At 48.4% G+C, this 17,380-nt stretch overlaps 1 protein-coding gene across 7 annotated transcripts in view; it reads right to left on the bottom strand.

The window, feature by feature from the left end:
• Nucleotides 1-17,380, bottom strand: part of LOC141172043 (guanylate-binding protein 3-like) — a 369,874-nt gene that overhangs the window by 172,862 nt on the left and 179,632 nt on the right. For all 7 annotated transcript variants that reach the window (XM_073655827.1, XM_073655829.1, XM_073655828.1 and 4 more), the window contains one exon: nt 7,431-7,499. In XM_073655827.1, coding sequence (XP_073511928.1) covers nt 7,431-7,499 — 69 coding nt within the window. The remainder of the gene's footprint in view (nt 1-7,430; nt 7,500-17,380) is intronic.

The following is a 17,380-nucleotide window of genomic DNA, read 5'->3' as shown; positions in this document are numbered from 1 at the left end:
CCTAAAGGTGAAACCCTCCAAGTGTCACCTCCTGAAACCAAAGGTGCAGTACCTGGGACACGTGGTGAGCGCTGACGGAGTGGCTCCCGACCCCGATAAGATCACCGCAATTAAGGGATGGCCAAGCCCCTCCAGCGTAAAAGAAGTGCGGCAGTTCCTCGGGTTGGTAGGCTACTACCGAAGGTTTATTCCCGGTTTCACCAAAAAGGCAGCGCCTATGCAGGACCTCCTGATAGGCCAGTCCTGGAAGGCCAAGAACCAGAAGCCGCCCTTCAAATGGGAAGAGCTAGAAGAAGAGTCCTTCCGCCAGCTGAAGATGGCCCTCACGGGGGATGAAATCTTGGCGTACCCGGATTATAGCCAGCCCTTCATCCTCTACACCGACGCCAGTAACATCGGGCTAGGAGCCGTACTGTCCCAGATCCAGCAGGGGAAAGAACGAGTAATCGCCTACGCCAGCCGAAAACTGCGACCCACCGAAAGGAACCCCGAGAATTATAGCTCATTTAAGCTAGAGTTCCTGGCCGTGGTATGGGCAGTCACTGAGCGCTTTAAGCATTACCTTGCTTCTTCCCGGTTCACCGTGTACACGGATAACAACCCGTTGACACACCTGGACACGGCAAGACTCGGTGCCCTGGAGCAGAGGTGGATGGCCCGTCTGTCCAACTACGAGTTCATAATCAAATACCGGGCAGGGCGCTCCAATACTAACGCGGACGCCCTGTCCAGGATGCCCAACCTGCCGGACGAAGGAGAAGATCCGGAGGGACTGGAGGAAATTGAACTCCCTGCGTTCCACCGTCATGGGACTATCCAGTATTCCCACCGGGTAAGGAGTAAGCAGGCTGCTACGTTGAACCCCTTACCTCACTACAACTGGGCGGAAACGCAAGACAGCGACCCTGCCGTCCGACTGGTGAAGGAGATGCTGACTCGCCCGGAGGCTTGCCTTGAACCAGACGCTCCGGAGGAAGCCAAACAACTATGGGCAGAGAAGAGTCGACTGTTCCTTTACAAAGGGAAGTTGTGCCGCAGAATGGTTAACTCCCGGACGCATGAATTACTCTGGCAAGTAGTGGTGCCACGAAGAGACGCAGCCATGGTGATGGAGGCATACCACGACGGAGCTGGACACTTCGGGTGGAAGAAGCTGGAGTTCCTGCTGCGCGAGCGATTCCACTGGGTAGGCATGAGGGGAACCATTGAGAAGTGGTGCAGAGACTGTGGCCCGTGCAACCTGAGAAGGAAGGACCGCGCCAGCCAGAAGACTCCCCTGCAGTCCATCGTCACCCGGCAACCGTTGGAACTGGTAGCCTTGGATCATGTAAAACTGACCCCAAGCAGAAGTGGCTACGTCTACGCGTTAACCATCGTGGATCATTACTCCCGGTTTCTGGTTGTCGTCCCCGTCAAGGACTTAACGGCTCAAACAGCAGCTAGAGCCTTCCAGCAGCACTTTTGCCGTCCACACGGGTACCCGGACCAAGTGCTGACGGACCAGGGACCTGCCTTTGAAGCGGAGGTCTTCCAGGAATTCTGCAATCTGTATGGCTGCCGGAAGATAAGGACGACACCCTACCATCCGCAGACTAATGGACTTTGTGAAAAAATGAACCAGGTGGTAATGGATCTTCTAAAAACGTTGCCCCTGGAAGAACGCAGTCTGTGGCCTGAAAAGTTGCCCGATCTGGTGGACCTATACAACCACATCCCGGTAGGGTCCACCAACTGTACCCCGGCTTACCTAATGAGGGCAAGACCTGGTAAGTTACCTGTTGACCTGGAAATGGGAGTCCTGACACCCGAGGACACTTCACCAGAATCAGACTGGGACACAGAGAGGCAGCAGCAGTACCGGAGAGTACAGGAGAGCGTGGAGCGAAGTCTCTGTCAGGCTAGGGAAAGACAAGAGAAAACTTACAACCAGTATGCTCCCGCTGTTCCCCTGGTACCCGGAGAGCAGGTCTTGAAGAGGAAGAGACGGCTCCACAAGTTGGACGACCAGTGGGAGAAGGACCCGTACACCGTACTGCCCTCAAGCCACGAAAACCCGAAGGTCTGTACCATCAGTAAAGACGGAGGGGAAACCACCGCCATTGTATCCCGGGACCACCTGAAGAAGTGTCCCCAACAACTGAGGAACCCTGAAGAGGAACAAGAAGACCATCGACCCGTAGAGGAAAGGGAAGATATGGTTAGTACCGTGCTCGGGGACTTCCCTCGGTCTTGGACTCAAGTCAATGGTGCAGTTGTGGTACCCGTACTCACCTTCCTCCAACCATCATCCCAAGAACCTACGGAGCAATCGGTAGAGCTGGAAGAACAGCCGGTCCAGGAGGCAGAAGACTCTACACAAGCAGACCTGGAAAATCAACCCTCTGCTTATAGTGAGCCTGCCATACCCCTAGTGAGCCAGAGGGCCCATGGACAGCTGCCCAGTTTACCCTTGGCAGCTCCTACACCCTGTAGTTCAGGGCCAGACAGTCAGCTCCGTAGGTCCACTAGGGCCACTAGAGGCCAGCTACCCGCACGTTGGAGGATCTAAATGTTTAAGCTATCTTATAATGTTTACTTGTTTATAGTTGCTTGTGTATAATTTTGTGTTTCTAGTTCTTTTTAGGAGTCCTTGGTGGATTTACCGGGAATCCTTGTACATAGTTGGAGCGTAACCCAGGATGGACTAAAGACTGTTAAGGACTCGGGGCAGGACAGGCCCCTACCTGGTTACGTCTCCCTGTTTTGGTGAAATGGACACCTTGCTTTTCAAAACTGCACCCGGTTGCGGACACGCCGTAACCATCTTATGTGTTTTTCTTATTGTATTGTTATTGTTATACCTTGTTATGTTTTTCTAAAAAAAATATGTTTAGTCCCGGAGTACTAAATTTCACTAGGGGGGAATGTGACACCCCAGGGGTCTGGTTGCCACAGTGATAGAGATATTACGTCTGAGAGCAGGTGGGAGGTCCTTTGGTCAGGGATCCTGTGCATGCCACACCTCCTGCCCAGTCTTGGGAGGGGAAGGACTTCCCCTATATAAACCCGGGGCTGAGGCAGAGTGAGTGAGAAAGAAGACAGAACAAGAGTAGAGAAGAGAAGCAGCATAGCAAGAAACATCAGGAGCTCTGTGGGGAGCAGTGTTACAACGAGTCAGGGGCTGGCAGCTGCAGAGCTCGCCCTGACTGAGAAGATTTCTAACCGGACCCGGAGTCCGAGGCTGTGGGGACTAACTCCTACCCAGCAGCAGAAACCGTCCGGCAGAGGATTTCAGGTCCTCTGGCCCAGAAGCCCGAAGGCACGGTCACACGCGTGGGACCAGCACCGCCATCGTGGAGCGGAAGCCATTAGAAGGCCCCGAGTCACCGGCCATACGGGTGAGCACCACACGGTACACTCAGGGACGTGGGCTACTTATTCCCGCCTCTAGCAAGGTAGCCAGAAGAGTACAGTTAGTTGGGAAGGCCTACAACTCCGCCTGGCCAGGGGAAATCCCATCTGCTCAAGGACTGACCAGGCCCCTATCACTAGCAAGTACTCCGGGAGGGTCTTTCTTTGTCACCAGTAAAGACCCTGAACTACACCGCACCGTCTCTGAGTGGTTCCTGCTACCCCCATCATCCACGTCGGCTGCCCTGAGGCCATACCCCTCCCGTTGGGGGTTATACCATCCACGCTGCACCATCCTTCCACCGGCCTCAGCGGTCTGCCCTGCAGCGGCAGCTCCATAGCTGCATTCAACGGGTGGCGTAGTCACCAACCATCTACTGCTAGCACATCGCCGCTCAGTTTGACTCCCTGGGCACGGACCGGGTCGCCGCCACGAGACTACAACCCACAAGAGATCCGGCTCCGGGTAAGCTCCCGCGTGCGCATCGCAGCGCGACACAGGCCCAGGGGCGCGTCATGGGCGGGTCTGGCTACCCACATACCTCACCTCTGGGTGTGGTTAACAAGGTAAAACTGAGTCTGTTGTTTGACACATGGTCTCTGTGTGAGGAGGAAGAGGTTCTCCTGTGTGGTATCTGCAAACTGAGCCGGTGTACTGGATGGTTTCCAGCCGGTGTGGCCAAGACTGGCTCTCAAGAGACTTTGCCTAAACAACTGTTTACTTAGTTTTCCTGAACTGAAGGCTGTTTATTTTCCTTTGCTTATGACTAGCGATGAACGAATTAGTTCAAAATCTAATCTTACAACTTTAATTCGACATGAATATGGCACATTCGGATTGGTGATCGGAAAGGCGAGCAAATTTTCTTAAATTCGGGAAAAATCTGCAACGTTTGGCGAATAAATGCAGGAATGTGATTGCTGGGCAGTGGGCAACTACAGCGTTTTGAACAGTTTTGCTAGCATAGTGCCTGTTTATGATGAGCGGGGGGATGTGGTAGATGAGTGGAGGAGCTGGGGAAAGCTCAGAACAGATCAGCGGTGCGCTTGTAATCTTTTTCTTTTTCTTTTCCTGTAGGCTGTAACTTTAACTGTAAGTGCAGGAAGCATCCACACTGTCCAGACACAAGGGCTTCTGCAATTGGCTGCTGAAATCACATGTCCTCTCTATATAAAAAGTGCCCATGTTCCTTCAGCGCCATTTTATCCATGCTACTGCTGGAGACAGACACTGCTGAGTGTGCGCCCGTGTACTGAGAGATATTAGCTAGATAGATGGGCGCTTGTGTGGAAGTACGATGGTGTAGATAAGTCCTGTGCTGTGTTCCTGTCAAATCGATGTTGCAGCACATTTTTTTTTCTTGTGCAATTACTGAGATTCTGACAGAAGTAGCAGGGCCCATGCCATAGAAGTGTGTTGTGCACTGGTTGTATTGTGCTCCATGCACGAGTATGCCTTAAATCTATTTTTTCACGTGCTAATGCAGCACACTAAAAACTACAACATCGCCTAGTCGGTACAGTCTGCAATTGGGGTGCAAAAGTCCTTGGAGATCCATGACTTGTTCATCATGATGAAAGGTAGACGGTCTACACTTTCATGGGACTGAAATTGATGCCACTTGGACATGTCCGGCGGCCATCTTACACTTAATATTCAGCGAACATTTTCGAACCAAACATTAAAATGTTCGCTCATCTCTACTTGTGACACTGCAATAAATCAGAATGGACTTTTAAATGAAACACTTCCTGTTTTGCCTACCGATGCACCCAAGTGAGTAGAAATCTCACAAGTGGTGTTAGAAGTACGGGCAGCGTTCCCAGGAAATACATGTGACTGCTACAAGACGTACTGCATGTTCTGGGTGAAGTTTGCCATAAGCCAGCAAGCGATGCCAGGACCTGCTTAAACATCCGGTGCAAGCACAGCAGGCACAAGACCAGCATCACCTGCAATTGTTACAGCAGCACAGGCAGCAACAAATGGCGCAACAGGAGACAAGTAAGTTGCTTATGCAGCAGTTCCAGCAGCAACAATATCAGCACCGTCAACAGCAGCAGCAAATTGATTTGCTCGCAGAGGCGATTCTTGGCACAGTGACAGCTCCGACAAGGTCAGTGAACGATTTTTCCATCTAGAAGGCGGTAAGGAGAGCCCTGCAGAAAATGACCCCAGGTGGTGACACAGAGGCCTTTTTGACCCTGTTTGAAACAGTCGCCGAGAGGGAGAAACTTCCGCCAGAGCAATGGGCAGAGGTGCTGGTGCCATACTTGACCGGGGAGCCCCAGAAGGCTTACTATGACTTGGCCTTGCAAGATGCCAAGGAATATAGCAAGCTAAAAACTGAAATTTTAGCGTATTTGGGGGTAATGATTGTATCATCGGCGTCTCTGCCTCCTGCCGGGCTGAGACGCCGTTCCCCTCACCGCCGCGGTCCAGGTCCGGCGTCCTCCCGCTCCCCTGCTGCTGTGGCACGCTCTGCGCGCAGCTTCCCAGGCCCTGTGCTTAGAGCGCACGCTCCCTCCCTCTTAAAGGGGCCCCGTGCCCCGCCCTATAGAGTCCCCAGCCAATGGCCGGAGGACTTCCCCTATATTAGGCACCTCCTCCAATATGGAGGTGCCTGTGCAAGGTTGTTGTTCTGTGTGCTAACACTTGTTTCAGCCCTCAGGTCCCGCTGCCTGTCAGTCCTGCCCTCCAGTCAGTCTTCAGTCCAGTCCGCCAGTCTGTTTACAGTCCTGCCCGCCAGCCTGCTTACCTGGAAGCACCTGGCAGTTACCTGACGTGCCCGCCAGCCTGCTTACCTGGAGCACCTATCTGTTAGCTGTTGTGCCCGCCAGCCAGCCTACCTGGAGCACCTGCCTGTAACCTGCCTGCCAGCCTGCCTACCCGGAACACCCGTCTGGCTATCTGCTGAACCTACCTGCTTATCTACCCGGACCATCTGCCAGCCTTCCTGCCGTGCTCATCCGCTGTACCGGTCAGTTCCTGCCATCTGACAACGATGACTGTCAGGGCACAGCGGGTCCACCACTGGAGGTATTACCGTAACAAACCCCCTCTCTCCCAAAAGTTTGACTTGCTGAACCTGGTTCACAAATAGTTGCAGCCGGAGTCCTCTACCTCTGTGCAGGTGGTAGAGCGAGTGGTGATGGACCGGTTTGGGCATTCCCTGCCAAGGCCAATACAGACTTGGGAACGCTGATGAACTAATCGAACTGGTCGAGAGATACCAGAGGGGTGGAGGGTTCCTTGGGAAGGCAGCTCACTCCATACTGGGGATCCTAACAGGTAGGGGAGGCCCAAAAGGGATTGGGGTGTCCAAGGTTCAAAGGGGCAGGGGAGGTAATGCCAAAGATCCCTGCTGCCGATTTATATGCTGGAAATGCCACGGCCCAGGCCATATAGCTGCCCATTGTCCTCTGACCTCAGAGCAAATGGACTGTAGCCTGGGACAACGCTGTTCATACTATGAGTATCTGGCCTGCAGTGTGAGCTGTCCATCCAGCGAGGGGCCACAAGCTTGTCTCGTAAAGGTAAATGGTTGGCAAGTAACTGGACTGTTAGACTCCGGGATACTGGTGACCCTTGTGAGGGCCACACTTCCTCTCCAGCTAATCCCAGGGAAGAAGATTGGCATCCGCTGCATTCATGGTGATGCTAAAGACTATCTAAATGCTAAAGACTATTGACACGGCCCACAGTACTGAGTCCAACGAGCTCGGCATTGTTCAGGACTTATTGCACCCCATTATTATAGGCTGGGACTTTTAATAAATATATTCTTCTATTTATTAATAAAAGTTATATTTTATTCACATTTTCTTAATGTCTTTCTTTCTCTTCCTATTGATGCAAGTGTTAGTTATGGTGCTGAACACTAATATGAATTTACGGTGTATGGGACTTCAGCAATCCATATGATCATGATATTGGATGAGTCAAGATGTCGGCTTCCAGGAACCTTGCACCCAATAATATTATGCATCATTTATTTAGTGTGAACAGAATCTTAGGATGTCTTAGCATTGTCTCTTACCTGTAGGGCTGATCTATATTCTGCAACGAGACCATGGAGGAAGCCGGTGATATAGGTGCAATGGATGATCTAGTAGAGATAGAAATATGGAGGGATAGATAATGACAATGTCCACAAATCCAAATAATAGTCTAAACACCTAAGACAAGAGGTCAGTGATTCAGAAACGTGCGCAGCAACTCTAGTAACCCGGATGCCTGTCAGTGTATTCAGTTTGGGTATTGTTAACAGTGACAGTGCGCTCCTACGCTGACTTACAGTCTCTGTATAGGGGAATGTGGTGCCAGCAGAAAGTAATGCTTAAATATATAAGATTACAAGAAAAAAAATAGGATTTGGCTCGGTCTTAGCCAGTTGAAAAAGATTGATTGCTCTCAGTGGGAGAAACAAAGTAATAATCTTGTAGTTATGATAATTTATATTGTGTAATAGAATAATATAAGTGATGTTACTATACAAGCTTTCTAGATCAGTTTGTTTGTTTCTTAATGTCCCTTTCTCCTGCCGTCTCTGCTCTTTCTTGGTAATTGTGTTTCTTCAGATGCTTTCTTACTCCTCGCCTGATGAAGACCTCAGTCGTCTGGAAAGCGGCTGTGTAACGTCACTTATTTTTTTGTTAGTTATTAAAAGCGATCATATTCACAAGATTATTATATTGTTTTTCCCACTGAGAACGATCAATCTTTATATCTATGAGACTCGCTGACAGCAGCTCAGAGACATCACATGGAGCGTTTGGTAACCTCGCTGCTGCTTGGCAGCTTTATCTTATACAGGCAGCGCTGACTGTGCTCTCACACCAGGTACTTGTGCACTGACGGCGGCTATCAGAGACGCGCTTACAGCATGTCCTGACCTCTGCTGCTTAAACGGCCAAAGTGTGAACAAGCTCTTAAACTTTGCATGTATACCAACTCATGCACTGGATCATTTTTTTGGTTTTTCATTACAAGAAGTCCAATTATAACTAACAATACATCAATGCTGGCAAGCACACGATTGCTCAGTGTCAGTGATAACCTGTGACACGCTGATAGCTGCTCAGTAAATCCTGTATAAATAACGCTGTGTGCCCATGATGAGTTTTAGGTGAGTTTTCACACTGCGCATTTTCACTTCTCCGGCAAAGTGGATTTATAGAAATCTCCTGCCCACTGCGCAGCTTTACCACTCAGTATAAACCGATTTGCGGTGCGAGTTTAGAATCCGCAACATGTCAACTTCTGTTGTGGGTACACTGAGTTTTTTGTGTGGATTTTCCCTATAGACTTGTATTGGGTGTGGAAAATCCATAGGTGGAAAATATGCATGACCATACCAATGACGTTTTTCAAAACCAAATGCCAGGAAATATCAAAAACAAAGCTGATTTATTTAAATCATGACTAGAGATGAGCGTTGTTCTACTCGAACTGTTCGCCAATCTCAAATTCGAGCTGTTTTGGGCGGTGTTCGAGCCGTTCGGCGAACACGAACGATTTGAGAAAAATTCGGCTGTTCGAGGTTATGTTCGATAACTGTTCGTGCACCAAAATCATAACTGGATCTTTTCTCAATAATGCTGAAAATTAATCTTAATACGCAGTTTGAGTGTACAGCGGGGCGGGGAGAGGGGCAGGGGATGGATCTCTGCAGGAACAATGAAGATCTCCATTTTTTTTCTCTTTCCCGCATTTACAGTGGGGAGGTGCAATCTGTCAGCCTATCAGCAGCGCACACACGGAGCGAAGTGCTTTTTTTCACACAAGCAAGGGCATGTGTCATTGGCAGTGTATGTCACATGTCCTTGCCCTATAAGACCCAGCCATTTCCCCCGTCGCCACCATTTTCTCACTGCTGCAGCTGCGTGTTAGACGGCACCGCTGTTGCTGTGTGCGCTATACTTTGTTAATTTCAAGCCAATTTTCGCACAAATATACAGATAGCTTGGGAGTAGGGAATAGTTGTGATTGCAGTCCTTTTAAGGACTAGGTTACAGCATTTCCTACGACTTTTATCAGGCAGGTCTGTGCTCTTAAATAGATAGGTTGGGAGTAAAGACTAATTGTAATTGGAGTCCTTTTCAGGACTAAATTACATCAGTTCCTATCAGTTTTTGCCAGGCAGGTCTGTGCCAGTGCTGTGCAAGTTTTTTTCACAGCATTTGGCTAAATCTAGCAAAGCTAATCCTTTTTAGCCTCTTGCAGAGTGCGTTAGTCAGTGGAGTAGCCTATCTGTGTTGCAAGATATACCACCTGTGTATAGAATACCAATTTTTTTACTACACCTAGTGAAGTAAAACCTTTTGGGCATAGCATCATTCTATTAGTCCATCTATACTGACCTCCATAAGGTTGCAAATTGAATATAATTTTTTTCTGCATCTAGCGCTGAAAAAATATTTCGGATTCTAGCAGTGTGTGGGACTTGTTCTATTAGTCCATCTATACTAACCTCCATCAGGTTGCAAATTCAATATAATTTTTTTCTGCATCGAGCTCTGAAAAAATATTTCGGCTTGTAGCAGTGTGTGGGAATTGTTCTATTAGTCCATCTATACTAACCTCCACCAGTTTGCAAATTCAATATAATTTTTTTCTGCATCTCGCTCTGAAAAAATATTTAGGCTTCTAGCAGTGTGTGGAACTTGTTCCATTAGTCCATCTATACTGACCTCCATCAGGTTGCAAATTCAATATAATTTTTTTCTGCATCTAGCTCTGAAAAAATATTTCGGCTTCTAGCAGTGTGTGGGACTTGTTCTATTAGTCCATCTATACTGACCTCCATGAGGTTGCAAATTCAATATAATTTTTTTCTGCATCGAGCTCTGAAAAAATATTTCGGCTTGTAGCAGTGTGTGGGACTTGTTCTATTAGTCCATCTATACTAAACTCCATCAGGTTGCAAATTCAATATAATTTTTTTCTGCATCGAGCTCTGAAAAAATATTTCGGCTTGTAGCAGTGTGTGGGACTTGTTCTATTAGTCCATCTATACTAAACTCCATCAAGTTGTAAATTCAATATAATTTTTTTCTGCATCGAGCTCTGAAAATATATTTCGGCTTCTAGCAGTGTGTGGGACTTGTTCTATTAGTCCATCTATACTAACCTCCATGAGGTTGCAAATTCAATATAATTTTTTTCTGCATCGAGGTCTGAAAAAATATTTCGGCTTCTAGCAGTGTGTGGGACTTGTTCTATTAGTCCATCTATACTGACCTCCATCAGGTTGCAAATTCAATATAATTTTTTTCTGCATCTAACCCAGCCAATACTTTTGGCCTAATACCACAGTTTAGCCACTCAGCTCTGCTCGGTTCCCATCCATTGTGTTTTGTGCAAACAACTCCAGAGTTGTGAATTAGTTAACCACCAAAATGAGTGGAAAAAGGCCTGCTGCTGGTGGAAAGGGGAATAGGCATGTTGGGAAGGGAAAAAAAGGTTGTGTCCGTGGGGTAGGTGTTAAAGCAACAGTAACATCTGCAGAAGAAAGACCATCTTCCAGCCAAACTAAGATGTCTACTTCTTTTAGCGGACAATGTGATAAGATCCCTTTCTTACGGCCACGCCAATCGCTACAAATTCCAGATGAGGCACAAAAACAGCAGGTGCTTCAACGGATATCAAGTGCTCCTTTAAGTGGGCTCTCCTCCACCTCAACTTCAACATCACAAATACTCCAGTCCTCAGAGCTGTCACCCCAATCGCACTTGCTTCCTCACAGCTCCCAAGTCTCCAGCTGCCCGTCTGAGTATGGGGTAGAACAGATGGTTGAGTCTGCAGAGCTGTTTACTCATACTATAGCCTAGGAATCAGAGGTCGGCTCCAGAGCTTCTGTGAATCCAGACGAGGAAATGATCTGCACTGATGCCCAGAATCTTTATGAGTCGGATCCAGGACCAGACGCAGAAGGTTCTGACTATAATGTGGACCCTCGTTCCCAAACTGTAACTCCTGTTGGTGGAGACAATGAGGAAGACGATGATGAGACTCAAATACCTGATTGGAGCAACAACTTTAGTTTTTTGTCAGGGCAGGAACAGGTTGACTCTGAGAACGACGGGTGTGATAACACACAGGGTGATGATGATGAGGTTGGAGATCCCACTTACTGTCAACCCACAGTCAGCCAAGAGATGAGGTCAGCAGAAGAGGTGGGGGAGGATGCTAGTGACGACGAGGTCGAGGTTGCGCCTTACTGGACACAGACGTAATACTGGAAGCACGTCAACAACTGCATCCTCAAACACAACTCTGCCTCTGACCACAAGTCGTAGTGGCTCTTCAGGTCGCATGGGTGCTAAGCCTTGCATAGCCTGGGCATTTTTTCAGATCAATAAAGATGACCCAACTCGTGTTATCTGTGACATTTGTCAGCAAAAGCTAAGTAGAGGCCAAAAAATACATAGTTTGAGTACTTCATGCATGAACCGGCACATGGACATGGAGCATAAGTTGCAGTGGGAAGCTCACTGTGCTACAATGCGGCCTAGCCGGCCGGGCCAACCACCGTCTGCCACATCTTGTGCATACGCGGCCTCTTCATCCTCTGTGACTGGGGGGACAGCAGTCACACCTGTTTTGGGACGCAGACCTGCCACCTCTTTACCCGCAACAGCCAGCGTGATTGGCAGGTCATCATTTTCTTTGGAGGTGGAAACACCAGCTGGTGTTCAGCGCTGTCCGACATCGATAGCACCACCTTTGGATCAAGGCAACCTAACATGTCCGCCTGCATCTTCCTCACAGACCGGCAGTTTGCCGGGGACACCCTTCTCAACCCCATCTAAGCACAACAGCCAGCCCTCGGTCCCTCAGATGTGGACAAGTAAAAGACCATTTCCTCCTAGCCATGAGAAAGCTAAGAGGTTGAATTTCACCATCTGCAAGCTCTTGGCTACAGAAATGCTTCCTTTCCGCCTGGTGGACACAGAGGATTTTCGAGACCTTATGTCCGTCGCAGTGCCCCAGTACCAGATGCCCAGTTGGCACTACTTCTCAAAGAAAGGTGTGCCTGCGCTCCACCAGCATGTCGCACACAACATCACCGCTTCTTTGAGAAACTCTGTGTGTGACAGGGTGCATTTCACCACAGACACTTGGACGAGTAGGCATGGACAGGGGCGTTACATGTCGCTGACTGGGCACTGGGTAACTATGGTGACAGCAGGTCAAGGGACTGCTGTCCAAGTCTTGCCGTCCCCACGAGTTGTGCGCCAATCCTCTTTATCTCGAAGTTCCTCCACTGCTTCCTTCTGCCTCCTCAACCTCCTCTCGGTCCTCCACCTGCACCCAAAGCCTGTCTGGTCATGCCACAAGCTTTCTAACTGCGCAGAAGGGATCCTGCACACCTCCTTACTATGCTGGCAGCAGGGCTCAATGTCATTAGGCGGTTTTTACTTTGAAATGTCTGGGAAATGTGAGTCACACAGCTGAGGAGTTGTGGTCAGCTCTGGAGAACCAGCTTCATGAATGGTTGTCTCCACTGGACCTGAAACCAGGGAAGGCCGTGTGCGACAATGCTGCAAACCTGGGTGCGGCCCTTCACCGGGGCAATGTCACACATGTGCCTTGTATGGCTCACGTGTTGAAACTGGTTGTCCAGCAATTTTTAGGCCACTATCCCGGACTAGATGGCCTTCTGCAGAGGGCACGGTCGCTGTGTGCTCACTTCCGCCGTTCGCATCCCGCAGCTCAGCGACTTACATCTCTACAGAAGTCGTTGGGCCTGCCACTTCACCGGCTAAAATGCGATGTGCCTACCCGGTGGAATTCAACTCTGCACATGTTGCAGTGACTGTGGCAGCACCGACAAGCCCTGGTGCAATATGTTCTGACGTATAGCCTGGGCCAACGAGATCCAAAGGGGGGGCAAATCACGCTGGAGGAGTGGTCTCAGATCAGGGACCTATGCACCCTTCTGCACAGTTTTGAAATGGCGACGAAGATGTTTAGTGCTGACGATGCCATTATCAGTATGACTATTCCGGTGATTTACATGCTGGAGCACATGTTAAACAGAATTCGGAGTCAGGTGGTGGCACAAGAGGAGGTGGAGGAAGTAGAGGAGGAGGAGTTGTATGCGGAAGGGCTAACATCTGCAAGGTCCAGACGGTCGGCAGCACCAAGGCGGCAGGCATGTGAGGGTGGGGGAGATGGTTTTACCAGGGCGCATGGTAGCAGCCAAACTAGTGAGGAAGGTGCAGGAGCCCAGGAAGAAGTGGAGGACAAACTGATGGAAGACTCATCAGATGAGGGAGACCTTAATCGCATTTCTGTTGTGCGAGGTTGGGGGGAGAGGACTGAGGAAGGAAGCATGATTTTTACCTCGCCACCAACACAACAGGGACTTGGTGCTCCTGGATGCGCAAGACACATGAGTGCCTTCTTGCTGCACTATCTGCAACATGACCCTCGAATTGTGAGAATTTGAAATAATCCTGACTACTGGGTTGCCACACTGTTAGATCCCCCGTACAAAAGTAAATTTGCAGAAATTATTCCTGCCATAGAAAGGGATGCACGCATGCAGGAGTATCAGCAGAGACTGTTGCAGAATCTTACATGTGCTTTTCCACAAAACACCAGTGGTGCACGTAGTGAATCTCACAGTTCCAACTTGCCAACCGTGGGACCGTCGAGTGTTCAGCACTCAAACCGTAACAGAAACACAGTATCTGCTGGTAACATCAATTTTGCGGAATCATTTCACCACTTTTTTAGCCCATCCTTTGCAAGGCCACAGGAGACAAGAAGTCTGACACATAGTCAACACCTAGAGACGATGGTACAGGAGTATCTCCAAGTAAACATTGAAGCCATGACTGTGTCACTGGACCCTTGCTCTTTTTGGGCTTCCAATCTGGATAAATGACCGGAGCTCGCCACTTACGCCTTGGAGATCTTGTCATGCTCCGCAGCCAGCGTTCTGTCTGAACGTGTGTTCAGCGCTGCTGGTGGTGTGCTGACAGATAAGCGCACGCGGCTGTCCACTGATAATGTAGACAGACTCACGTTCATAAAGATGAACAAATCATGGATCCGAAACGACTTTTCTACCCCTGTGTCATCCTGGGGAGAGTAAAAGCTTGATGACTTGTTAAAATCACCTCACCAACCGTTTTAAGCTTTCAAATTACTAATCATGCTTATCTGTATCTTGGCTGGAAAATAATTTGGGCTTTGTAGCAGTTTGCAGTACTGATTCTATTAGGCCATCTATACTAAGCTCCACCAGCTTTCAAATTAATAATAATTTTTAGCTGCATCTAGCCCGGAAAATAATTTTGGGTCTCCTAGGTGCGCAAGACACATGAGTGCCTTCTTGCTGCACTACCTGCAACATGACCGTCAGATTGTCAGAATTCGAAGTAATCCTGACTACTGGGTTGCCACACTCTTAGATCCCCCACACTCTTCGATCAACCTTTTCATTTTAATAAAGAACAAAAAATGGTAATTTTTGAAATTATAAGCATTAGCAGGTTATTAGAAACTGAAATCAAACAGTTTTCAACTCAAAACTTTATTCTAGGTGATGTTACATTTGCACATAGGACCCCTTGTTCGAAAGGAGCTTCTGAACTCTCGTCCATTGAATTTGTCAGGTTTTGGATGGTTTCTGCTTCAATTGTTTTGCATGAGGACAGAATACCCTCCCAGAGCTGTTGCTTAGATGTGAACTGCCTCCCGCCATCATAGACACTCCTTTTGATGATGCTCCAGAGGTTCTGAATGGGGTAGAGGTCAGGGGAGCATGGGGGTCACACCATAAGTTTGTCCCCTTTTATGCCCATATCAGCCAGAGATGCAGATGTGTTATGTGCAGCATGAGACGGTGCATTATCATGCATGAAAATGATCTTGCGGCGGAATACACGGTTCTTATTCTAGAACCGTGGCAGGAAGTGCTGTTTGAGAAACTCCACATACATTATGGAGTTCATCTTTACCCCTTCAGGGATCCTAAAGGGGCCGACAATCTCTCTCCCCATGATTCCAGCCCAAAACATTACTCCACGTCCTCCTTGTTGGCGCTGTAGCCGTGTTTGTGTGGGGTGTCCATCAACCAGCCATCCTCCACTCCATCCATCTGGACCATCGAGCGTTGCACGGCACTCATCGGTGAACAAAACAGTTTTGAAGTCAGTCTTCATGTATTGTTTGGCCCACTGGAGCCATTTCTGCTTGTGTGCAGTTGATAGAGGAGGTCAACAGGATGGCTTACGCACAGCTGCAAACCTCTGAAGGACTCTGCATCTTATTGTTCGGGGGATGTTGGAGGCACCAGCAGCTTCAAAAACTTGTCTGCTGCTATGACAAGGCTTTTTTGCCGCTGCACTTTTAACCTGACGTAATTGCCTGGAGGAAAGAGTCCTCAATTTTCCCTTATCAGCACGCTCACATGTGTACTGTGAATCAGCTACATACTTCTTGATTGTGCGATGATCAGGATGAAGTGTCTTGGCAATGTTGATTGTAGTCATGCCTTGACCTAAACACTCCACAATTTGTTGCTTCTCAGCAGCCGACACATCGTTTTTCTTTCCTATTTTGGCAGAAAATATAGGCTGCTTAATAATGTGGGACAGCCTTCTTAAGTAGTCTTGCCTTTCATTGGACACACCTGCCAAACTAATTAGCACAGGTGTCTGCAATTGCTTACAGTGATATAAAGAGCCCTGACACACATCACCATCAATGAGTTTAACTGACAAACAAACAAATTCTTCCCTTATCACTCCTAAACACTTTTTGCATAATAATTTGGAACACAGTGTACATGTGCTTTTCCACAAAACACCAGTGGTTCACGTAGTGAATCTTACAGTTCTAACTTGCCAACCGTGGTCTGTATGGAGTTGTTCAATAAAGGGCCCAAACTTAAGATAACATAGACGGGAGAGGTCTCTATGAATACGAATTCCTAAGTATTTGATACCCTGTGATGGCCAGGCAAAGGGAAAGTTGGACTGGATGGAATCCTATATGGATTTGGGGAGGGAGACATCGAGGGCCTCAGACTTCGCTGCATTGATTTTAAAATTTGACCAAGTAACAAAGTGATCTATTTCAGCCATAACAGCAGGGATGTATATATGTGATTGAGTGATATATACTAGGACATCATCAGCAAATGCAGAGCACTTGTACTCGGTGCCTCCCACCTCAATCCACCTAATATTGGGGTTATGGCGAATTGATGAGAGCAGGTGCTCCGTCACTAGGATGTATAACAGAGGGGACAGAGGACATCCCTGCCTTGTCCCATTGGTGATTATGAAAGGTGATGAAAATGTTCCATTTATCTTCAGCCTAGGTGACATATTGCGATACAGGGCCGTGATTTTGGCTATAAAAGGGTCCCCTAGACCCCTACCCCAAGCTTTTTAAGAGAATAATATATGGCGTGCCAGGAGACTCTATGGAATGCTTTCTCAGCATCCAACGAGAGTATCTAATTACAAATTTTTAACTGCATCTAGCCCAGGAAATATTTTGTGCCTAGTAGCAGTGTCTGCTAGTCAGCGGATTATCCCAGCTGTTAAGCAACCTACACCACCTGTAGTTTGGACACTTAATTTTTTCAAAGGAAATGGTTCGGGCCCCCGGGACACTCAGTGAAGAGCATCGAGGAGACACCCCAAGGCATAGGGGCTGGGACTGGTGGAAGGACGCCTTGCGGTGGATCGCCGTGCTCGATCCTTATAAAAGCTTTTTAACTGCAGCAGCTTTAGTGGACGCTACTGGAGCCGAAATTACGCGGCTGCTGGCATGAGACTTGCCCTCCAATAGATCCTTGTAAAAGGATTTAAAGAGTACTCATTCAAATTAAAGAGACAATTTAAATTAAAAAGATTAGACCTGCCTCCAACGCAGGGGGGCTCGATCGACCCACCAGCGGACAGGCACCAGTATTGGGAGAGGGGGGCTGGCCGTCAGGGTCCACCGCAGCTCTGGCACAAA

This window comes from Phyllobates terribilis, unplaced genomic scaffold, assembly GCF_046119375.1.
Source record: "Phyllobates terribilis strain yellow unplaced genomic scaffold, ASM4611937v1 Scaffold_12__6_contigs__length_324123572, whole genome shotgun sequence".
NCBI lineage: Eukaryota > Metazoa > Chordata > Amphibia > Anura > Dendrobatidae > Phyllobates > Phyllobates terribilis.
Note: the sequence above shows the minus strand (reverse complement) of the source record. Positions and strands in the feature narration are given on the sequence as shown.